Source organism: Symphalangus syndactylus, chromosome 5, assembly GCF_028878055.3.
Source record: "Symphalangus syndactylus isolate Jambi chromosome 5, NHGRI_mSymSyn1-v2.1_pri, whole genome shotgun sequence".
NCBI classification, from domain to species: Eukaryota; Metazoa; Chordata; class Mammalia; order Primates; family Hylobatidae; genus Symphalangus; species Symphalangus syndactylus.
The window spans coordinates 22,947,655-22,972,289 of NC_072427.2; the positions used below are offsets into that span (position 1 = coordinate 22,947,655).

A 24,635-nucleotide genomic window follows, 5' to 3' on the forward strand; every position below is an offset into this window, starting at 1 on the left:
AACAGCCCCCTGAGGCCCCAGAGGAATACAGAGAATGTATCCCTTGCAGACTGTGGCTGGCGTTGAGCCTGGGAATTCTGCCTGATTTGCCTGGAAGGTGCACTTCCTGACTCATGGAATATTGACATTTAAAGGGACCTTTCACTTGTGGGAGTGATCCTAACTTCCCATTCAAATACTAAAGTCTTCCTGGCTGATCTTGGTTTGTCACCCAGGCTGGAGTGTGGTGACATGATCATGGCTCACTGCAGTGCGGCCTTGACCTCCTGGACTCAAGTGATCCTCCTGCCTCGGCTTCCCTAAGTGCTGGGATTACAGGCATGAGTCACCGCGCCCTGCTTTGGTTGCTGTTAATAGAGATAGGCCTACCTGTGCATTAATATTCCTCACAGTGACCTTATGTGGTGTCTGGCTAAGCGCTGGTGTCATGGGAAGAGTCCAGCAATAATGGCTCAGGGCTTTGCCTTCTTGGCATTTAGCCTTTGCCCAACCTGTTAAAATCTGTTGGAATCTCAGTTCTTCCATCTAGCATCTTACCTTCTTGTGTTGTCTGTCAGTGTAGATTTGAAGCATCTGACAGTGTATTCCTTGAATCCTTAGTGGCCAAGATGACGGCATGGCAAATGAGGAACAGGTAGAGGGCTCAGGTCTCAGCCCTATTCCTGTTCAGTGTTTGTAGCAGTGACAAGGATGCAGATTGTGAGCATGCCCCACAAATTTGGGCTGACGTGAAGCAGGGGGAGAGTGCCGCATATCCTGATAAATGGAGTCCAGATCTAAAACAGTCTTGAGATGCCAAATCTAAAGAGAAAGTGAATGGCAGGAAGGCGTGCAGTTGGGCTCTCAATCCAGAGTGCGGTGACATGGCTTAGCAACGGCATGTGGGAGAGAGGCTAGGTCCCTTCACTGACCGTGGTTCTGTAGACGTTAGCGATGTGATATTTGGCTGTGTTTGTGCTCTGGAGAGAGATGGGTGTGAGAGCTCACACCAGGTCAGGAGAAGTGTTCAGACTGGCGTGTTTAATTGCAATGGGAATCACATTGTGTTTATTTTAACTGGTGACTACTTAACTTTTGAGGCACATTGAATTCTGCTCTTGACTCTAGGAATACCCTCTTCTCCCCTGCTTCTCTCTCTTCCCATTACGTCAATCTGAGAAATAGGAAAAAACAAAAAAATAAAGTGTTTTTTCATACTCTCTATTTTCCACTCAACACAGCACTTGTGTGGAGATATTTCTGTACACAGAAAGCTATTCTTCACTGGACACCACTGGGTATCCTCTATTTCAGTTCAATTCTGAGACTATTTACCTAGAAATAGCATCAGACCCCACAGGTTAAGGGCTCCATCCCACAAGACTGCCCCCTACTTCAGATGCCAATCTCAAGCAGTAGGTTGAGTATAGGTTATCACTAATACTTCTGACAAACAGGCTATAAATTGAGCCTCTGCTTGGCTTTGACTAATTTGCCCGAGCAGCTTGGAGAGCTAAATGAAACACTTTACTTACATTTTCTAGCTTATAAAGGGATACAATAAAGGATAAAGATGAATGCCCAGATGAAGAGATACGTAGGGTGAGGTCTAGAAGGAGGTCCCAAGTGCAGGAGTTGGGGTGTGCCACCTCCAGGCACACAGATATGTTCACCAACTCAGAAACTCTCTGAACCCAATCCTTATGAGTTTTCATGGAGGCTTCATTACCCAGGCGTGGTTGATTACCTCATTGGCCATTGGTATCAGCTCAACTTTCAGCACCTCTCCCTTCACCAGAGGTTGGGGGTGAGGACTGAAAGTTCCAACCCTCTAATCACATGATTGGCTCCCCTGGCAACCAGCCCCCATCCTGAGGCTATCCAGGGGTCCACCAAGAGTCCCCTCATTAGAACAAAAGATACTTCTAGCACCCAGGAAATTCCAAGGAATTTAGGGGCTGAGTCAGATGCCCCTGTCATTCAGGAAATCACAAAGCCTTAGGAGCTCTGTGTCAGGAACTGCAGTCAAAGACCAAGTAGTAGAACAAAAGATTCTCCTATGGCCCCTATTGCTCACAAAATTACAAGGATTTTAGGAGCTCTATGTCAGGAACCTTAGTCAGAGGCTACATATATATTTCTATTATATCATAATATCACAATCAAGCAGAACTTTCACCCAGCTTTCATAGTTATTCTTGACCCTTTACAATGTGTAGATCAAGGTCTAGAATGCTCATCTCTTGTCCTTGAATAGCCATCCCATATACGCTTCCTCCTGCTCAAGTCAAATCCTTCAGCTGAATAGGGATGTGGAGACACAGCTATATCCCCAAGTCTCATATTCATAGTCCCTAGAGGTGCTGTCTGGATTCCTCCTGACCTCGTCCCTGGTGACTCAGCAGCTGTGGACAGTGGCTGGTGGAGATGATGCATTTTGGCAGCTTCACTCCTAGTCCTGGCTCAGTGCCCTGGGAAGATCGCACACTTCCTGATCCAGGCTTGTTCCTCCTGCTTTCCCTCCAACTTTTGCTACTTAAGGGCCTTGACCTCTTTGGTCACCCCATCCTGTGAAGGGCCACATGCCACTGAGTCTTCCTGACATTTAGGAAGTCAACTTCCATCTGGCTGGAAATGGCAAACGCATGTTTGGTATGATGCTTGCTTTCTGAAGCCGTGTGTGAACTCAGCCATTTCTCCTAAGGGAAGGCCCAATTTTTCTAAGAAAAACTGCACCATAACTACTCTTGTCAAAGTCAACGTTGACTTCCCTGTTGCTAGATCCAAGGGATACTTCTCTGGCCTCATCTTCCTCAATTTCTTAGCAGCATTCAAGACACTTGACTATTCTCTTCGACGCTAAATCTTCCCATGACCTAATATAGGGGTTTTTCCTTTTTATTCTACTCTAATTGATGTTCACTTTTAGTCTCTTCTGCTTGCTCCTCCTCTTCTACTTAATTTCAAATATTAGAATTGAGGGTGTCAGGCAAAGCCCTCTTGCCTGCCAAACTCTTTCTCTAGGGAGTGGCTTTTCTGGTATAATGGGTGTAAATATATGTAAATATACATACATACATACATACATACATACATACATACATACATACATACATTATGAAAATGTAAGTGATGACTTCCAAATCCCTATCTCCAGCATCAGATTTCCTTTCTGAGCTCTGGACTTGCATATTGAATGGCAAACTCAAGCTCTTCACACGGATGTTTTATGGACACCTCCAACTTAACATGACTCAAACAGAACTATTGACTCCATCCTCACCAACAAATCGGTTTCTGCCTCAGGGCTATCCATCCATTACAATTCCTTTACAGCCATTGCTCAAGCCAAAAACCCAGAAGTCACCCTTGATTCCTCCCTTTTCCTCCCTCATCAGAAAGCTTTGTTGGTTCTACTTCTAATCCATGCACCTCTGTCCTTCTCTACTGCCATCATCCCAGTCCAAGGAACCATCCCTTCTCACCTGGGTTAGTACCAACAGCCTTCCAACTAGTCTTTATGATTCCACTTTGCCTCCTTCTAGCTCAGTCTCCACAAAGCAGTCAGTGTTGTTTAAATACTCTTCTGTTGTTCTCCGTCTCCTTACCATAAGGCTTTAAATGTCTTGGGTGGCTTTTCCTTCCTTCTTTATCCATTTCGTGCCACTCATACTTGTCCGCACTGAATCCAGCCACACTCTAGTTCTTCCAATTCACTGACTTCCTTTCCACTTTGGAGCTTTTGTACTTGCTCTTCTTTTGCTGGTAATACTCATCCTTAGCTTTTTCCATAGCTGGCTTCTCCTGTTTGAGGTATCATCTGAAATCTTATCTTCCCATGGATGCCTTTTTTGACCATCTTATCTAAAATTGAACAGTCCTCTCCCAACATTATTCTCATATCATCTTATTTCCTTTAGAACTTAGAATGTTAGTTTTCTTATTTATGTATTTGTTTGCTTATTTTACTATGTATCTCCACCTCTAGGATGTAACCTCCATGAAAATAGGAACCTGATCTTTGTTGTTCCTCATTGTATCTATCGCACTGAGAACTGTGCCAGGCATATACTAGGTGCTCAATAAATATGTGTTGAATGCATGGTCAACTAAATATAAGCATCACACTGGAAGGTCCACTATATGCGGGAAGCTGTTTTAAGGTGGCGATCTTTGACTGCTTCCACTCTGGTAAATGGATCTGTCCAGGTATGGGCACATGGCTACTAACAAGTTCCAGCCTTGGCTGTAAGCCTGTGTCTGTTCCTCAAACTCACTGACTTCCTTTCTATTTTAGGGCTTTTGCACTTGCTCTTTTTTTGTGTGCCAGGAATAGTCACTGTCAGATTTGGTGATTGGTAAGTCTCCTAACTCTCAGAGCTACAGTTTACTCATTTTTAAAATAAAGAGTTTGACCTACATGACTTCTCTTTTTTTGAGATGGAGTCTGGCTCTGTTGCCCAGGCTGGAGTGCAGTGGCGCAATGTCAGCTCATTGCAAGCTCCGCCTGCCAGGTTCATGCCATTTTCCTGCCTCAGCCTCCCGAATAGCTGGGACTACAGGCGCCTGCCACCGTGCCTGGCTAATTTTTTTTTTTTTTTGTATTTTTAGTAGAGACAGGGTTTCACTGTGTTAGCCAGGATGGTCTCGATCTCCTGACCTCATGATCCACCCACCTCGACCTCCCAAAGTGCTGGGATTACAGGCGTGAACCACTACGCCTGGCGACCTACATGACTTCTAAGGTCTCTTTAGGTATTTAAAATGATGATTCTGGCTGGGTGCAGTGGCTCATGCCTGTAATCCCAGCACTTTGGGAGGCCGAGGCGGGCAGGTCGCCTGAGGTCAGGTGTTCGAGACCAGCCTGGCCAACATGGTGAAACCCCATCTCTACTAAAAATACAAAAATTATCCAGGCATGGTGGTGGGCACGTGTAATCCCAGCTACTAGGAAGGCTGAGGCAGGAGAATTGCTTGAACCTGTGAGGCGGAGATTGCAGTGAGCTGAAATCACGTCACTCAATTCCAGCCTGGGTGACAGAGCAAGACTCCGTCTAAAAAAAATTAAAGTAAAAAAAATAAAGTGATGATTGAAGCCAGTAAGAGCAATTAACAATAGTGGTGCTAAATCTCTCACATAAATGAAATTTAATAAGAAAATCTTCAAATTATTTTAACAGCCTAGTGCTATCTAAGCCATCTAGTCTAGTGGAGTTATCTCTTCTATATTCCTTGACAGAATGATGTTGATTTTCCTTTCTAAAACACAGTATTCAGAGGGATGTTTTGGCATAAACTATAGTTCCTGCTGCAGTTTGAGAATGAGTCCATTGGAGCAGCAGAGGTGTCAGAGGAATATGTTTATTCCCTGCTCCTCCTGTTTGCAGAGAGCAATTTTCTTAGAGTAACACCTGTGGCCTCTTACTTTATTTCTGACTCATTTCTTTCCAAGCAGGGGGAATGAGGTATCCAGTCGGGGGTATAGTCACAGATCCACGTATTTTTGACTGGATGGGGCTAATCACTGCAGATTCTGTCTCCTTTATTACTTTCCTCCTTGAAGCAATCAAAGCAATGATCCTGGTAAACCCTCTACCTGCTCAATCTTCCCTTGGACAGGCCCTCCCAGGAGGCGGGTGGTAGTGTGATGGTAGCTAGTCCATTGGGTCATCATATCCCAGCCATATTCCCCCAAAGAGGGTGTCCTTTCTGACCCCCTCAGACTCCAACCATTGTGATTTATGTCCAGTGATTCAGATGCCAGGTAATATGGTTTTGTTCTGTGTCCCCACCCAAATCTCATCTTCAGTTGTGCTCCCATAATTCCCACATGCTGTGGGAGAGACCTGGGGGGAGATAATTTGAATCATGGGGGAGGTTTCCCCCATACTGTTCTCATGGCAGTGAATAAGTCTCACAAGATTGGATGGCTTTATCAATGGTTTCCACTTTTGCATCCCTTCATTTTCTCTTTCCGCCATCATGTAAGAAGTGCCTTTTGCCTCCTGCTGTGATTCTGAGGCCTCCCCAGCCATGTGTAACTGTAAGTCCGATTAAACCTCTTTTTCTTCCCAGTCTCAGGTATGTCTTTACCAGCAGCATGAAATTGGACTAATACAGTAAATTGGCACCAGTAGAATGGGGTGCTGCTGAAAAGACACCTGAAAATATAGAAGCAACTTTGGAACTGGGTAACAAGCAGAGCTTGGAACAGTTTGGAGGGCTCAGAAGAAGACAGGAAAATGTGGGAAAGTTTGGAACTCCCTAGAGACTTGCTGATTGCCTTTACCAAAATGCCGATAATGATATGAATGAGAAGGTCCAGGCTGAGGTGGTCTCAGATAGAAATGAGCAACTTCTTGGGAACTGGAGCAAAGGTGACTCTTGTTATGTTTTGGCAAAGAGACTGGTGGCATTTTGCCCCTGCCCTAGAGATTTGTGGAACTTTGAACTTGAGAGAGAAGATTTAGGGTACCCGGTGCAAGAAATTTCTAAGCAGCAACGCATTCAAGAGGTGACTTGGATACTGTTAAAGGCATTCAGTTTAAAAAGGAAAACAGAACATAAAAGTTCAGAAAATTTGCAGCCTGACTATGCAATAGAAAAGAAAAACCCATTTTCTGGGGAGAAATTCAAGCTGGCTGCAGAAATTTCCATAAGTAGTAAGGAGCCTAATGCTAATTCCCAGAACTATGGGGAAAATGTCTCCAGGGCATGTCAGAGACCTTCATGGCAGCCCCTCCCATTATGGACCTGGAGGCCCAGAAGGAAATAGTGGTTTTGTGGGCTGGGCCCTGGGTGCCTTTGCTGTGTGCAGCCTAGGGACCTGGTGTCCTGTGTCCCAGCTGCTCCAGCTATGGCTGAAAGGGGCCAATGTAGAGCTCAGGCTGTGGCTTCAGAGGGTGGAAGCCCCAAGTCTTGACATCTTCCATGTGATGTTGAGCCTGCAACAGAAGTCAATAATTGAGGTTTGGGAACCTCTGCCCAGATTTCAGAGGATGTATGGAAGCACCTGGATGCCCAGGCAAAAGTTTGCTGCAGGGGCGGGGCCCTCATGAAGAACCTGTGCTATAGCAGTGAGGAAGGGAAATGTGGGGTTGGAGCCCCCATACAGAGTTCCTGCTGGAACACTGCCTAGTGGAGCTGTGAGAAGAGGGCTACTGTCCTCCAGACCCCAGAATGGTAGATCCACTGACAGCTTGGACCATGTTCCTCGAAGAGCCACAGACATTCAACGCCTGCCCGTGAAAACAGCTGGGAGAGAGGCTGTACCCTGAAAAGCCACAAGGGTGGAGCTGCCCAAGACCATGAGAACCCACCTCTTGCCTCAGCGTGACCTGGATATGAGACCTGGAGTTACAGGAGATCATTTCGGAGCTTTAAAATTTGACTGCCCCACTAGATTTTGGACTTGCATGTGCCCTGTAACCCCTTTGTTTTGGCCAATTTCTCCCATTTGGAATGGCTGTATTTGCCCAATACCTATACCCTCATTGTATCTAGGAAGTAACTAGCTTGCTTTTGAATTTACAGGCTCATAGGCAGAAGTGACTTGCCTTGTCTCAAATGAGACTTTGGACTGTGGACTTTTTGGTTAATGCTGAAATTAGTTAAGACTTTGGGGGACTGTTGGGAAGGCATGATTGGTTTTGAAATGTGAGGACATGAGATTTGGAGGGGCCAGGGGTGGAATGATATGGTTTGGCTCTGTGTCCCCACTCAAATCTCATCTTGAATTGTACTCCTATAATTCCCACATGTTGTGGGAGGGACCCGGTGGGAGATAATTTGAATCATGGGGGCAGTTTCCCCCATACTGTTGTTGTGATAGTGAATAAGTCTCACGAGATCTGATGGTTTTGTCAAGAGTTTCTGCTTTTGCATCCCTCTCATTTTCTCTTGTGGCCGTCATGTCAGAAGTGCCTTTCACCTCCTGCCATGATACTGAGGCCTCCCCAGCCATGTGGAACTCTAAGTCCAATTAAACCTCTTTTTCTTCCCAGTCTTGGGTATGTAGTTATCAGCAGCATGAAGACGGACTGGGGTATGAGCTTTCCATGAACTAAACACAGTCTACAATATGCATGTTTATTTAAGCTTGGATTTTTAAACAAAGCATTATGAAGAAAAAGTCTCAAAGGAAATACACCAAAACAATTAAAAGTGGTTATTACAGGTTGAAAAGATTATGAGTGATTTTATTTTCTTTTGTGCTCATTTGTATGTTCTAAAGTTTCTACAGTGAAGTGCATTTTTGTTGTAGTATGGGAGAAAATTTTTGTTTCCCACTCCTTTGCCAAAAAAAAAAAAGAGAAAACGGAAGAAAGGAAGAATAAAAGAAAATCCTAAAAACAATAGATTTGCAACAACAAGACAAAGTTAACTACTCTGTGGCTGAATTGCTGGAAGATGGGGAGCAGAGGTAGCGGGGAGGGGGAGAGAGGCAGGTGTCAGAGAATAAATGCCACGGCTGCCAATTTGATTCGGGCCACTGTGATATCCTGGCCTAACAATGCCCCGACACACCTGGTGTGCCTCACCTTGGTCTTTGCCAAGAGACGGCACTTCCCTTTTTGTTTCTTGGTACAGCTTTTAATGGTGGATTCTCCTGGAATGGCCTTCTTGGACTTCACTTGTCAGGGGGCCCTTACTGGAGTCTTATTTGTGACCAGATGATCTTGTTTTTCAGACCACAGCTGAGAAATCTCCTGGAGCCTATTTCCTTCCCGAGTTTGCACTCTCTCCTCAGGGAAGTTTTCTGGAAGACACAACAGGGGAGCAGTTCCTCACTTATCGCTATGATGACCAGGTAAGAACATTGGACAAGGATCTACCTTTGGCTTTACTGTTTGCCAGTGGTCAGGAAACAGCGTCTCTAAAAGACCTTCAAAGTAACTATATTTTCCTCTTTGCAATACAAGTACAACAGACCCTTGACACCCTCGAAAGATCCCAGAGCATCTGGATTACCCATGTTTGCATATAATTTCCTATACAAGGTGCAATTCTTTCTCTGCATTTGTGTAAAAGTCACTTTTTCTTATTTTCATCAGAAATATATGATGGGTTTGTTCATCTTAGCTATCACCACATTAATGATTCAATTCTGAAATTATCCAAAATTCTGTTTTCTGCCTACGTGTTACTTCTTTGCCCTCAGCTTTTACTTCATTTCTTTTACCAGCACCAATGTTGCATGCTTTTTTTCCCCAAGATTACTTTTCAGAAAGGAACACAGTGTGTATGCCTGTGTGTGCATATGTCTGAGAGTGTGTGTGTGTGTGTGTGTGTGTGTATGTGTGTGTTGAAATCATTTTAGGAAGGCTAACTGGAGAAGAAGGCCTTGCTTGGCTGACATGTGTAAGCTGAGCACTGGAAGTTGTAATTCCCTTCCATCCTCAATTCACCTTGATGCCATAATAGCATTTAAGATTATCCATCTTTGAAATCACTCACAACTTGGTGAAACAGAGAGTTTCAACTTTGCCTAATGCAAAGCTGGTAAAGCCTGAATTTATGGGGCAGTTGAGCAAACCAGGGTGGACTTTAAGATGATGTAGGGCCTAGGTGGATCTGGCAGACCTCAGCACCTATAGGGCCCAAGTGAAGGTGAGGAGTTGGGGCAAGATCACCTTCCCATGGTACATGATAGAGTGGAGGGAGATGGCCCAGTGACTGAGGCCAGCTGTGCTGTCCTCAACTGTATAGCCAAAGGCCAGTGCGTCCTGGTTTGATTTAGGTAAATCCTAGTCAGGGTGCAAAAGACAGTACTGAAAAGGAACAGCTCTGAGAAATTCAGTCTGCCAACATGGGTAGATCCAAGATGTGACCACAGGGAGTAGGACCCATTTCTGGGGGCTGGCTGGAGCTAGGCAGAGTGCTGGAGGTGGGCTGGGAGAAGGATTAAAGTCTTGCAGAGCGTCAGTGGCTGATGCAGGATGGAGATGGGAGCATAGAGGGCAGGTAGAGGAGTCTGTTGCTCAGTCCTCTATCTCCCAGCTCAGGGGGAGACGCTGCACACTCTCCATCCTTGAGGCTGCTGCTCAGTGACCTACCCTTGGTGGGCTTAATTCCAGAGCTGGGACTGAAGTGAAGGTCAGGGCTGTGACCCACCAGACCCCTGTGGGCAGGGAGCCATACTGGTCACTGGGGCAGGAGTGGGATGAGACCAATTTCTTACTGAAAATGTCAACATTCAATCATATTTTCAAGTTACTTTAAAAGTGAGTGAGTGCATTACTAGTCATTGTGGGGAGCAGGGCTGGGCTGGGGAATAATTCTGTATTTGCATTGCAGAGCCCAAACATTTGGGCCTGGTTGCTAATAGGGGCTAAAACATCATTAAGTCACTTTCTGCCTTCCTCCTTCCCTTGATGAATTTTGAGAGGGTCTATAATTTATAGCTCCTTTTAATCCAGAAATCAATAATCCAACAGGTTTTCATATGAGAACTTCAGAGGAACTAATTGAGAGGGCCATAAAGGATAAAAGCGGGTGTCTGGAAAATACCAAGCTATGCATTTTATAATTAAAAAGTGGTTAATGCCTTCTCCAGGTTCCACAGATACTTTATATTTAACATAATAACAATATAAAAGCTGGGATAAGGAGAAAACAAGCCCCTTTAGTCTTTTCAAAAGGTCTAAAGGAGATCTGAAAAGTGTGTGGCATGCTGTGGAAATTTCATCCTAGGACATAGTGTTCCAGAAAGCCTCACTGACTAGCATATGAAAACACTCTGTGTTGCCCCCACTGTGTATTTCTTTTAGGAGAAAGGAATAATTTGAGACTATAACAAGCCAATAATAGCACCCACTTTCCTCTACTAAAGGCACAGAAAATAGGCGCTTGGACTAAACTAGGTATATCTCTTGAATGAACCTCAGGAATTTAATCAGCTAGAGACTGTTAACCCACCAACCAAATCCTGATTCTCTTTCCTCTTTTTTCTTTTCTTTTCTTTTTTGAGATTGGGTCTTGTTCTGTCACCCAGGCTGGAGTGCAGTGGCATGATCACAGCTCACTGCAGCCTCAACCTCCCCACCCATACTTTTGTGATCCTCCTGTCCCAGCCCCCACCCCCTACCCCAAGTAGCTGGGACTATAGGCATTAGGCATGCACCACCACCCCTGGATAATTTTTTTTTGTCTGTATTTTGTAGAAATGAGGTTTTGCTATGTTGACCAGGTTGGCCTCAAGCTCCTGGGCTCAAGCGATCTGCTCTCCTCGGCCTCCCAAAGTGTTGGGATTACAGGTGTGAGCCACTGTGCCTGGCCAATCCTCTTTTTTCTTAATGCTGAACATGCTTCTCAGGCACCGGGGAAAGGATAAAACCAATCAAATACTATCAAACTTAAAAAAAAATCCCCTGATCCTTCAGCATATGACAAAACATTAAGATCAATTAAGAACAAAGTCTCTAGAGTCAGACTACTTTGGGTTTGAATTTGATTTGTCAGTTCTGCCATTTGATTTTCTGTTTTACTTTGGATAAGTTACTTTACTTCCCTGTCCCTTAATTTTCTCATCTGTGAAATGGAGATTTGGATGGTATCTACCTTATGTAGGCGTTGCAAGGACTTGAAGCAGATAATTCTTATGTCTCCCTGCACAGGGCCTGATATGTATAAGCATTTAATTTAGCTATTGTTATTACTAAGAATGTCGTTTGCAAACACTCAATTCAAAGAATCTCAGATATGCTTATGCTAAAGGAAGGGAAGTAGTTTATTCTTACTTTACATTAGGAGATCTCATGCAATTATTTTCAATTAATTTTTTATTGAGCTATAATATATGTAAGTAAAATGCACACATATCTGAAGTATAGAGCTTGATGTATTTTTAAGTATTTTTACACCTGTGTAGTTGCTACCTAGATCAAGAAAATGAACATTTCTAGCACCCTAGGAGGCTCCTTGAACCTCTTTCCAATCAATATCCCACATTTAAGAAGTAACCACCATTCAGACTTTTATCAGTATTACAGATTCATTTTGCCTGCTTTTAATTTTATTTTTGATTTTATATAAATGGAATCATACACCACATAAGCGTTTGTGTCTGGCTTCTTTCACACATCATTATGTCTGAGAGATTCAACCCAGTTGCTGGATCCAACATAATATAGGGTTTAATGTCTAGCAGCCAGTTGTACTCTTTGGAACAAATTGTCTCATGTTGGAACAAATTGCAGCATACTGGGTGGCATGCAGCATTGCTCTTGCACAGAAATTCCCAGGTTGTCCCTAAAAGGTTTTCAGAGCAGTCTCTCCAAAGATTTCATACCTGGGGAAATGGTGGGGACAGTTTTCCAGTGTAGCCTTTGTTATATGCCAGCAGCCACCGGCATTCCACAGCCAGAAATAGGTACAGGGTGTGTGTGAGTGGCTGCCAGGGCAGAACCTGTGTCAGGTGGCATGGGTACCTACCTGTGGAATCTCCATATATATATGCCAGGGGTGCTGTCCTGCTGACACAGTGGCCTGAAACCAGAGTGACAAAGTACTTATGCAATTGAGGCTACAGCCTAGTTTCTAATGCTGTTGGGTCAGATGTGGGTTCGCTAGGATCTTCCTACCTATAAAGTACTCATTTGATAAAATGGGACGCAAATGGATGGTGTGTAGATATTTGCTGTCTTGGACGAACCTCACAGGACTTTTTAAAGTATTTAGCCTGGGCACATTTCATGAAGACCTTCAGGTCATTCTTCAAATGTCTCCTGGGTTAGATGCCTGGAAAACTAATAACCCTGAGGCCAGTAACGCATAGCTGTGATGTAGGCTGCATTTAATGGGAGGCATAAAAGCCACATTATGGATCATACGGAGGGCCGTGGCAGCTTCTAGTGAAGAAAGCGGTCTGAAGCCAACTGAGTAACAATGTGGTTTAGTGCAAACAGGACTTGTCAGGCAGCCTGTCTTGCTTCTACCACTAATCAGCTTATAATTTAACAGAACTATTTAACGTTTTGGACTTTATGTTCTTTATTTCTTTTAAAAAACAAAGTGACTGGATTTCATGATCTGAACTCTTTCCACTCTAAAATAGTCTGAAACTACAAATAGAATATTCCACGTTGCAGAGTGTTAATTGGATCATTCTGATTATTGAGACAGTCTTGCCAGCAATTCGGTAAACTATTACTTAGAGACTTACACAGTTTTACAGCTGGTGGAGACTTTGGCCCAAATGCCTCATTCTACAAGTCAAGAAAACAGAGACGCCAAATGTGCAAATGACTTACTCAAGGACACCCGTGGTTATTTGAAAAACTAAGACCATTACACTCCAAACCCAAGGCTCTCCTGCTCTGAGATATATCCAGGAGTTTCTCTCAGAAGAACCACCTAGAAAATTATCTCCTATCCTAAAAATCCTGATTCCACTGTTTACAGTTAGTAGAGCTTTGGGGATCTTAATAGACCCCAGAGATTAAGATTGAGATTAATGGATGCCTTATCAGCTCATTCTCATCTCCTTCAGGAACTTGGAATTAGCTATGTGGAGAGCATTCATAAGCATATTTATTCCTTTCCAGTTTTTAATAGAAACCACAATTTTTTTTGAAGCTTGAGTGAAACATTAACTGAAATTAAAATGGCACTGACTTTCTATTGGATGGGCACATTCTTAGAATGAAGGCGTTCTAGCACTTGGTTGCATCAGGTACATAAAGTAGCTAGAATGTATTAGTTTGGGACGACTGGCTAAGAAGGCTGTGGTTTCAGTTACTAGCCAGCCTGTCTCTGGGGTAGATTCTTTGGTCATTCCTCATAGTGGTTTTGGAGTTTTGTCCCACAGAGGACCTGTTCATAGGCAAACAGCTGGATATTGGTTAGCTGCACATGGTTCTTTTCATCGTTGAGTAAGTCAGTATTTGGAGATCTGCTCTGTCTTTCTCTGCCTAGATCACCTTCTGGGAAAGGGGGATGGTGTGGTTGTTTTCCATCCTTACCTTGCTTCAACTCACTGAAGATTTAAACTTGGAGCTTTATTATGGACACTGATTTAAAAGCCTGTGACAAACACAGTGTTTCTCAGTTAGAGGTCATTTATTTTTTAAGGAGTTAGGAAAAGTTGTCTTTTGCATAAATATTCTTTTATTTCTCTTTATTTTTAGCATTTGTTAGGCACGGGGGAAGGTGGAAGGTGTGTCCACCCAGACTTGGTGGATTTGCTGTAATGTGCTTCCTCCTCACTGTCAGCCATCGTAGGATAAAGGACATTAAGCACGAGCAGTAGGTGACTTAGAAATTGGGCCTTATGCACACTTTCCTATGTTTTATGAATTCTTTATGTGTGTACCTGTTAGTATTAATATAGGGTATTAAAATAATGCTGACCTTGCCACTTTTAGTCTACTAGGCACAAAAAGGCAGGAAAAAAGGTTAATGCCTTGGATTCCAAGCATGTAGGACAAGTAGTGGGTTCTGATTTTCCTAAAATTAACCAAGGATAATCCCACTAATGCAAGCTTGAAGCCATTTAGAGGAGAACTACCTTGATCTCATGTTGGAGAGGTCCTTTTATACCTGTTTATACCAGGCCATCCCTTCTCCCTTGTAAACTTCCTGCTCCTCTGCCCTTGACTAATTTAGCATTTGCTGTGTCTCTTCCTGACCACATTTAAGAGGATTCGAGATTTTTTTCCAGACTTGAAAATGCTTTTGTCTGTACTCTAATCTACCATTGCTTTCAGTGACCACTTGGTTTTCAAATTCTTACTGTCTCCTGCTGCTTTCTGCTACTCATTCTGCTACTCATTTTTAACCTTTAAAATCTAACTTCTTCTATGTCCTCCAACCTCCCTCCCCCCACCACCTTCAACAGGCATCCTTTTTAAGAATTTCAGTTACTTTCTTAAAGTCACACCTATATTCTGGTATGAATCAGTCTATATTTGTAAAAGTCTGTGTTGGTACAATTCCATGTTTGTGAAGTCCTAAGGCCTTAATGACATCATAGGTGAAGTCATAGTTGACTCTTCTCTTTCCTTCCTGGGATGTCATTGGCTGCCTATTTGTATGATTCCTTGTTTCAATATGCCTCTCTAAATTGTATTTTCTTTACTGTTTCCATCCCCAGGGAGGCAGAGGGCTGGATGTGCAGCCTTGGTAGCATTTGGAATTGTATTAATAGCATGTCAGAGTTGAAAGAAAGTATAAGATTCTGGCTTTTCAGGTGAGGAATCTGAGCCCCGGAGAGGAACAGTATCTTGTCCAAGATCACACAGCCAGGCAGTAGCAAAGCCAAGTGCCCGTTCTTTGCCCTTAAGCTCAGTTAAGACATTTTTACATCTAATCTGTGGGCAGGAAAAGTATGAGAGAAATGTTTGAATGAATTTTTAATACTACTACTAATAATAATATATTAATAATGAAGTCTTTGTGTAGTCTTATTTCTAAACTTCTTTTAAATGCCTTTTTTCTTATACTATTATGATAAACATAATTTTCCTTTTCCTCGTTTAACTATTGATTTATGCATTCTTTCTAAAGAGAAGAAATCTGTTTGCTGTGAGTACATCTTTCTCAAAGTAACTTCTTCCGAACTTTTCATGAATATCTTGGCCAGGAGTTTCAATGTGGTTAAACTATTGGCAGCCCTCAGAAATATCACTTGACGTTTCCAAGTTATTTATGTAATCGTTTTTAGTTGGAAAGTATATACCAACTTCTGAAACTTCTGGTAAAAGAAGATGGACATAGCCCATGGGTCTACTGGGTATTTTCATCTTCTTCACTGATCAAAATGAGCAACTTATATGTTCTCCACATAGGAGAGTTTCTGTGTTGTTTCTGGCCTGTGTGTATAATATTTTTAAGCAGCAAGCCATTTGAGTTTGAATAGTTCATTCCTTTGTTAGTGAGTAATCTCGGTCAAATGTAGTTATGCTGCTTAAATATTCCAAGATTTAGCGATCTAACAAGAAAGCAAGCTCATGGTCTGTTAAGAGAAGACAAGAACAAATTAATTGGAATAACTTGTGCTGTGTTCCCAGTTCATGCGTGTAGCAAATGCATGAATACTGCACATGCAACTGTACATGCTGTTCTGATTGACTGTGTCACACATGAACTCTGAATTTCATTATCATTGAGCTTTTTCACAAATCATGAATGCATAAAAGAACTGTGTGAGTAGAGATTTAATATCTAGCTTTTGAAGGATGCAGACATTTTCCTCTTTCAGTGTCATCTTCCTAGACTCATGTTTGGGGTACTGGGTGATTTTTATCACTTATACCCTATGGGTTAAGTGGTAGGTATAGGGTGGGGATGTTCAAGACAGACCCAAATGGATCTTTCCTTAAAAGTCCCTCACTACACTTAAGAACGCTGAGAGACAGGTTCTGTTCTGACAGGGCCCTTGCTGCCTACCCTCAGATCATGCTTTCTCTTTGAGATCAGATCAGTCCCTACTCACAGATCCTCAAAGCCTTCAAGTGCTTTGAGACAAGGTTGTTTTGAGCAACTCAGTTCTGTCACTCACAGTCCCCGGATGAAAGAAAGCAAGTAGACTTTCCTCTCCACCATCTCCTCTCTTCAGTGGCCCTTTATGCCATGCTTTTCTATTCTTCCTCCTGTTTTATCCTTTGTTTATTGATTCCCCCTTCTCAGTGCTTTCCATCGTCCCCTCATGGTCAACAGGACCCCACATCCTGACTTCCAACTTTCTACTGCAACTGAAAACTAGCCTTGGCCAGGCTCACTGCCTCCCTCCCAGGCCTCACTAGTGGAGGCTGCTCATACCTCACACGCCAAGCACTACACGGCTAAGGTTGGGGGTTGACCTTCTTTGAGTCCCTACTGCTACTTCCTGGCTAGTCCTCTTCTCTCATCTCAGTGCTCCTCCTTTTTGGAGGCTCATGTCATCTGTCTAAACCACTGATCAGAGCATTCACCAAAACCTTCATGACCTGATCATGACTTGCTTCCTTCCAAGGTCCTGCCATGATCTGGGGAGTGTTCAAGAATTAACACTTGGAGCAATTTCTGTTGAGCCTCCTGTCCCTGGGGTCAGCAGTGATAGCTCAGGGCAGTGACTGATGGCCCTTAAAATTGCCTGTTCCAAGAAACCATTTCAATTACATTTGTCATTCTGCAAGCTTCAGTCTAACCCTGTCATTTCTGGATCTCTCTGGCTCCAGTGACCTTCACAGACCTTCCACTTCAGTCACCCATTCCAAGTGTCCAAACTGGACCATATCATTCTTCAAACTACTCTGCCTTAGAAATATTAAATCCTACAGCCTCTCTCTAATCTCAGACCCTTCTCCTTCACCTCCTCCTATGCATGCTCCTACTACATGCATTCTTTTTGATCTCTAAGAGACATCTAATTCTCTTATCTCTCTACTTCTCCCAGGTGATCAGCCACCTTTCAGCATCTCTAGCTTTCCTACCCATGTGGCCTCTCCTATCAGTGTCATCCCTCACTTTCTATGCGTGATTTTCCTGGCCCACTAGCCTAGTAGAACTTTCTATCGGGTTCTCTACAACTTGGTGTCTTTCCCTGTCTTACACTCAGATGGCCTTCTGAGCTCTGCTTAAAGAAGAGCAGTCAGCCATGAAATACAGCCTCATGTGGGGGAACCCTCAATGTCACCTTTGATCATCTCTAATCCTTTATTTTGACTGCATTCATCAACCCCCTTCTACTAAACGTCTCTGCTACTGAATGTGTGTTTTTCTTAAATGAGTGCCAGATTTCTGTTCTGTTGTGGTCTGTCCTCCTCAGGCATAGTGAAGGGAGTAGATTTTATTAGTGTTTGTGATCTTGAGAAAATGCAGGAAACTGGACTTGCAGGTTTGCTATAAGAATGGGGAGTAATGGCAGGTGGAGGACTGGATGGGAACATCTTTTTTTTCCTCTTATTATAGCATAAAACAAAGACAGCTACAAAAAAAAGGTAAGTTAATTTGCTGGCCAGCAAAGAGGGGCCATGCCAGGCAAGAAAAGACTTCGCCGATTCTCTGCAAGCTGAATTTTGAAGGACCAGATGTAGAAGCAGTAATGGAATTTATTCCCTGTCACAAGGGATTTGAAGCATTATGTTTTGATTGGCTTATTTGGAGATGTTTCCTTTTGTTTGGCCAATTCTAGCCTACGTCAAAAAAGTGTAGGCACAGTTTTCAAAGAGGTTCCTGGTGGGTAAAGGCTCCATGGGGCCTGAGTCTCTCAGTGGACACCTTTGTTTGCTCATGCTTGGAGTTTTAACACTCTGGAGTGTATTTCTTGCTTCTGGACTTTGGGGAGCTGAGACATGTTGAGGGCTCTTCCAGATGGTTGGGGAAATGGCACTGACATATGGATACCTGAGGCCAGGCAGATAAATATCTTGAAAGTATCTGTTGTTTTATTCTCTGTGTTTAGTTACCTTTGGTAATACTCTTAATCTGCTTTTTATGTACACCTTTTTAGGGTGGCCAACTGTCCTGGCTTTCCTGGCACTGAGACAGTCCCAATTTCTACTCTACCTTCCAGCTTGGACTTTAATGTCCACTCTTGGGCTGGAGTTCTCCAATGAAACTGGTAGCCTGAGATCAGGATCCTGCTAGCTGTTGTGCTTGGTGGGACATCCCAAGGGCAAGTGGGGGCACAGGTGTGTAGCTGTTAGGGATGCCCACTGGAACACTCTATGTGCATTGCTGTCCAGCACATTTCTAGGCCAGGTGTTATTGATGAAGCTTGTATGTTTCCTTTCCCTTCATGTAGCTCTTCAACTGCAGCCTTTGCATAAATTGTCCTGTTTGCTTGGAACATTCCCTCTGCTTTGTATACACTGTTCCTCCCCCTGCCATCCCTGTCTAACCCTTGTATATTCGTCAGCTCAGTTGTTACTTCCTCAAAGAAGTAAGGCCACCTTCACTTACACTTGCAGGTGAGATTAGGTCCACCTGCCTGCTTCCTAGGCCTCCTTTCTTTCTCTCTCTCTCTCTCCCTTCCTTCTTTCCTTCCTTCCTTCCCTCCCTCCCTCCCCCTCTCTTTTTCTTTCTCTCCTTCTCCTTCTTTTTCTTTCTCTCCTTCTCCTTTTCCCTCTCTTTTTCTTTCTCTCCTTCTCCTTTTTCTTTCTCTCCTTCTCCTTTTCCTTCCTTCCTTGCCCACCCTTCCTTCCTTCCTTTCCTTTCTTTTCTTTCTTTCTTTCTTTCTTTCTTTCTTTCTTTCTTTCTTTCTCTCTCTCTTTCTTTCTTTCTTTTCTTTCCCTCTTTCCTTCCTTCCTTCCTTCTTTCCTTCCTTCCCTCTCTCTTTCTCTCTCTCTTTCTTTCTCTCTCTTTCTTTCTTTCTCTCTTTCTTTCTTCCTTTATCTTTCTTTCTTTCTCTCTTTCTCTTTCTTTCTTTCTTTCTTTCTCTCTCCCTCTCTCCCTCCCTCCCTCCTTCCTTCCTTCCTTCCTTCCTTCCTTCCTTCCTTCCTTTCTCATCCTGGAATTTTTTTTTTTCTTTCTTTCTTTCTTTCTTTCTTTCTTTTCTTTTTTTCCTTCTTTCTTTCTTTCTTTCTTTCTTTCTTTCTTTCTTTCTTTCTTTCTTTCTTTCTTTCTCTTTCTCTCTCCCTCCCTCCCTCCCTCGTTCCTTCCCTCCCTCCCTCCCTCCCTCCCTCCCTCCCTCCCTCCCTCCCTCCCTTCCTTCCTTCCTTCCTTCCTTCTTTCCTTTCTCATCCTGGAATTTTTTTTTTCTTATAGCATTTTGACCTCCTGACCCACTGTAACCTTCATGGGTTGCAGTGGGAGGGAGGTGGGAGGGAGGAAGGAAGAGAAGGTGGGTGTGGTCAAACAGTGCACTCAGTTTGGATTTCTCATGCTAGTCTGGGTGACTTACTTATCCAAACAACAAACCCTGTGGGGATGCTGCATCATGAACTGTTTCAAGAAAACACAAGGCAGGATGTGAGGCTCGGAGCAATTTCTGCTGAGCCTCATGTCCCTGGGGTCAGCAGTGATAGCTCAGGACAGTGACTGATGGCCCTTAATATTGCCTCTTCCAGGAAACCATTTCAATTACTTTCATCATTCTGCACATGCACACATGCATGATTATTTTGGACAGGTTTCTGTTTCTAAAAGTTAATAATACATGGCTACATACATGAATACATTTGGATTATGTGGAAATTAACATATATAACATACACCTCCCTTCCCAGAGCTGGATTGAACTGATTGGGTACTTTCTCCAAGTCTTCTCTCATCCGCTTTGAGATTGTCATATTAATTCCTTCTCCTCTGCACCCAGCACTGCACATTTCCTCATCTGTCTTTTCCACCAGGCTTTGAGCCCCTAGGGGCAGGGACTATGTCTTCTCATCACTATAGCTCCAGATTGTACTCTGCAGCCTGGCACATAGTAAATGCACAATGAGCATATGTTTGTTGAACATTATACCCCTTGTCAAAAACCTTACATGGGTCCTTGTTTCCTCCTCTGAAATAGGCCAACTGCTGACTGGTATTAAAGCCCCTGCACAGCTTGGCCCCGGGTTACCCGTCTTCCCTTATCCTGGTCCGTTTCTTTCTGTGTGCCCTGTGCTCTGGCCAGACTGGACTCCATGCCTTCTGCCTTCTGATATTTTCCTGTGCCAAGGGCGTGCAGCTCTTCATTGAATGTCTGTGTTTTCTGTTATGTCCAGCTTAGTACCATCTCTTCCAGGTAGTTTTCAGTGAAGTCCTCAGCCTAACAGCGTTTCTTCCTGCTCTTTGAAATGGTCACTCATGTTTGCTTATGGCCCTAAGGATTCATCTGGGTTTGTAATTATTGACATGGATGTCTTATCCTGCTGGAGTCAGAACAATCTAGAGCAAGTCTGCATGACTTTTCTGCAATTCCCATGGACATGGAATAGCTAAATCTACTTCCAGGAGTGACAAGACTTGAAGAAATTCTAATTAAATTTTTATTTCTGAGTTTGCTTTAAGAAATAAAATAAATTCTTAGGCCGGGCATGGTGGCTGATGCCTGTAATCTCAGCACTTTGGGAGGCCAAGGTGGGAGGTTCACCTGAGGTCAGGAGTTTGAGACCAGCCTGGCCAACATAGTGAAACCCTATCTCTACTAAAAACACACACACACACACACACACACACACACACACACACACACACACACACACACACAAATTAGCTAGGCATGGTGGCAGGTGCCTGTAATCGCAGCTACTCAGGAGGTTGAGGTAGGAGAATTGCTTGAACATGGGAGGCGGAGGTTGCGGTGGGCCGAGAGCGTGCCATTGCACTCCAGCCTGGGCAACAAGAGCGAAACTCTGTCTCAAAAAAAAAAAAGAAAAGAAAGAAAGAAAATAAATTCTTAAAAAAGTTAATTATTCTTTGTGATAATAAAGAGCCTATCTTTATTTCTTCTGTGTGTGTGTGTGTGTGTGTGTGTTGTGTGTGTTTGTAATTATTTCTATTTTCCACTCTTTTCCTACAACTATGAGGAAGTAATAGTCTCTTCCAAATACTGTTAGTCTAAATGCTTGTTTGGAGAATCAGACTGTTCTTTGTTTTGGACCCTGGCTGCTTGCTTCCAGTTCTCAACTCTTTCCACGTGGCAGACCACCAACAAGGAATAGTATTCCTAGTCCGTTTGGATGAATCCTTCTCTTAATCCCTTCCCCCTGGGATTTAATGCTAACAGGGTTTTTAAAATTTACATTTCAAAATAATTGAGTAAATTTTTCTTTATAATTGGGAAAAGGCAAGATTTTTAACTAAGAATTTTGCATTTGCATTAGGTTTACACTGCATTAAGACATATATTTATCAAATAGAGCTATGATATGCTGTAAATATACATTAAGTAAAGCTATGCTCTATTTAAAACCTAATTCTGAACACGTGGTTCTCATGAAAAATTATAATACCTTGAACGGAGACTGACATCTGAGCTGATAATAGCAGTAGTTTAAAGGAGTAGTCATTCATTCCATCAATCTCTCAACAAATGTTGATTGAATCTCTGTAATGTGGCATCATGCTGGGTGTATGATATTGTGATGTGAAATAGAATTGTATCCAAAGTAATTCCTGCAATTTCAATCTTGAAACTAGACAAGAGGAGCTTTTTCTTTTTGCAGGCTAAGATTACAGTTGCCCTTTATTAAGCAACCTGCATGTATAAGAACTGTATGAGATATGCCATGTGCCTTATAATTACAGTTTACTCTTCTGCTCCTCTGTGTTTGCTTCAGCAGCACATATATTAAAATTAACAATACAGAGAAGATTAGCATGGCCTCTGTACAAGGATGATATGAAATTTGTGATGAGTTTTAAAAAAGGCCAGTTAGTTGTAAGGGAATGGAGAAAAGAAGGTGCAGGAGAAGCGACAGAAGCTAAGCTTCTCTGTATATACCTATCTTACACATTTGGCTTTGGGATCATGCAAATATTTTATATATTTGTAAAGTAAAATTAGATTTTAAAAGAACAATCCCTAAGAATAAAAAATAAAATAATAAAAGCAAAAAAAAACTGTGATTCCCATTGGTGGTGGTCACCACATAGAGAAAAATTATTCTAATTGACTTTAACACACATGAATTTCACTGAAGATCAGTATATCCAAGGATAAAAGAACTAAAAATGAGATTTAAAACTTTTTGCAGTGACGTTATTGTTGATGGTAGCATTGGACTTGCTGTTATGAGACTGCTGTGTGGGTGATGTGAGACAAAGCAAATGAACAATACAAATGTTATCATTTGGTTTTTTATTCTGGTAATCTTGAAAATCCATATTCTTGATATGGGAAAAAGGAGACAGGGAAAAACATAGAAGAAATTAAGTGAAAACTCTATAGTCCTAAAATTGAATTGTAAGTATCTGTAAAAACTCCTGAGGTCTTTTATCTTAAACAAAACAAAACCAGGACATATTTTGCAGATCCCTTCACTGAAAAGGCATAATAACAATGAAAAAATGGCCAACTTAATAGCAATGATCTAGTGCCCAGGTCATGGTCTCTCAACACCATGTCCCATTTAAAAGGAACCAGGATTCCATGGCAAAATTACTTATTCTGGGTCTGGAGGTAAAAATATGCAAAATTAGCCTGGAACATTATGTAATTAACAGGTAGCAAGGAAGCTGTCAAGACTACTAGAGTCTCATCAGAAGGACTCAGGAATCAGCTTGTCAACACTTTTATAAGCAGAAATTGGGACAATTTGAGGCCAGGTACGGTGGCTCACACCTGCAATCCCAGAATTTTGAGATGCTGAGGCGGGCAGATCACTTGAGGTCAGGAGTTTGGGACCAGCCTGGCCAACATGGTGAAACCTCGTCTCTACTAAAAATACAAAAATTAGCCAGGCATGGTGGTGCATGGCTATATAATCCCAGCTACACAAGAATTGCTTGAACCCGGAAGGCAGAGGTTGCCGGGAGCTGAGATCCTGCCACTGCATTCTAGCCTGGGTGACAGAGTGAGACTCTGTCTCAAAAAAAAAAAAAAAAAAAAAATTGGGACAAAATTTGAGCATCAATAAAAGCAAAAACTGCAAAGGACTTAAGCATGTCAACTATGTTTATATCCCTAAGTTAATAATAATACTAAAATGCGTTAGTCAGTGATGGCGGGTGCTCAAGAATCAACTCATTACACTGAAAACAAATAGAAGGAAAAAACCCAAATATTCATTCTGCCTTTTCTATATGAACGATATCACTGGATAACCAAACAGTAGATGAAGAGAATTTGTCTTTACAGAAATATTTCAGTCAGTAAGTAAAGAAGGGATGATAGAATGAGAATGTCATCATTTTGCAACCCTAATGAACTGATATATGCATTGAATATCAAAGCCAATAAAGTCACAAAAAGAGAGACAGCCAAACAGTACACATCTCTTGATGGAAGAGCCCGTACTACCCGTGTAGGATTCTTGCCTTCTATCGTGCTTCTCGACCTCCCCAAAATTGAGGCTCTAGATCTAACTACCCATTTATAAGAATTACAGTGTACAAGGAAACACATTAAACTAAATCATGGGTTTGCAACCACCAAAATCCAGACAGTGGGAAACTTTACAGGACAAACAATTCGGTTTCTTCAACAAATAAATTGCAAAGGAAAAAGAAAACTAGATACAGAACCAAAAAGATTAAGTGAGACTTAAAAGACGTCTCCACCAACTGTAATGCGTGGCCCTTATTTGGATCTTTATTTAAATGAACAAATAAACAGACAAAAAACCTACGACAACACTATGACATTTATAAGAAAATTGGAAAATTACTATTTTGTTGTCAACTCCTAATTTGTTTTTTGTTTTTTTTTTTTTTGAGACGGGGTCTCGCTCTTTCACCCAGGCCAGACTGCAGTGGCACTATCTCGGCTCACTGCAAGCTCCGCTTCCCGGGTTCACACCATTCTTCTGCCTCAACCTCCCGAGTAGCTGGGACTACAGGCGCCAGCCACTGCGCCTGGCTAAATTTTTTGTATTTTTTTTTAGTTGAGATGGGGTTTCACCGTGTTAGCCAGGATGGTCTCGATCTCTTGACCTCGTGATCCGCCCGCCTCAGCCTCCCAAAGTGCTGGGATTACAGGCGTGAGCGACCGTGCCTGGCTGCCAACTCCTAATTTCTAAGGCATGAAAATGGTATTGTGAATATGCTAAAAAGTATATTTTATGAATACACATGAAAATATTTACTGA

At 42.6% G+C, this 24,635-nt stretch overlaps 1 protein-coding gene and 1 pseudogene across 2 annotated transcripts in view; both read left to right on the plus strand.

The window, feature by feature from the left end:
* ADAMTSL3 (ADAMTS like 3) overlaps nt 1-24,635 on the plus strand; it is a 385,342-nt gene that overhangs the window by 40,762 nt on the left and 319,945 nt on the right. For both annotated transcript variants that reach the window (XM_055277435.2, XM_055277434.2), the window contains exon 3: nt 8,669-8,788. In XM_055277435.2, the coding sequence (XP_055133410.2) occupies nt 8,669-8,788 (120 nt within the window). The remainder of the gene's footprint in view (nt 1-8,668; nt 8,789-24,635) is intronic.
* Nucleotides 22,154-22,249, plus strand: LOC129483617 (uncharacterized; annotated as a pseudogene).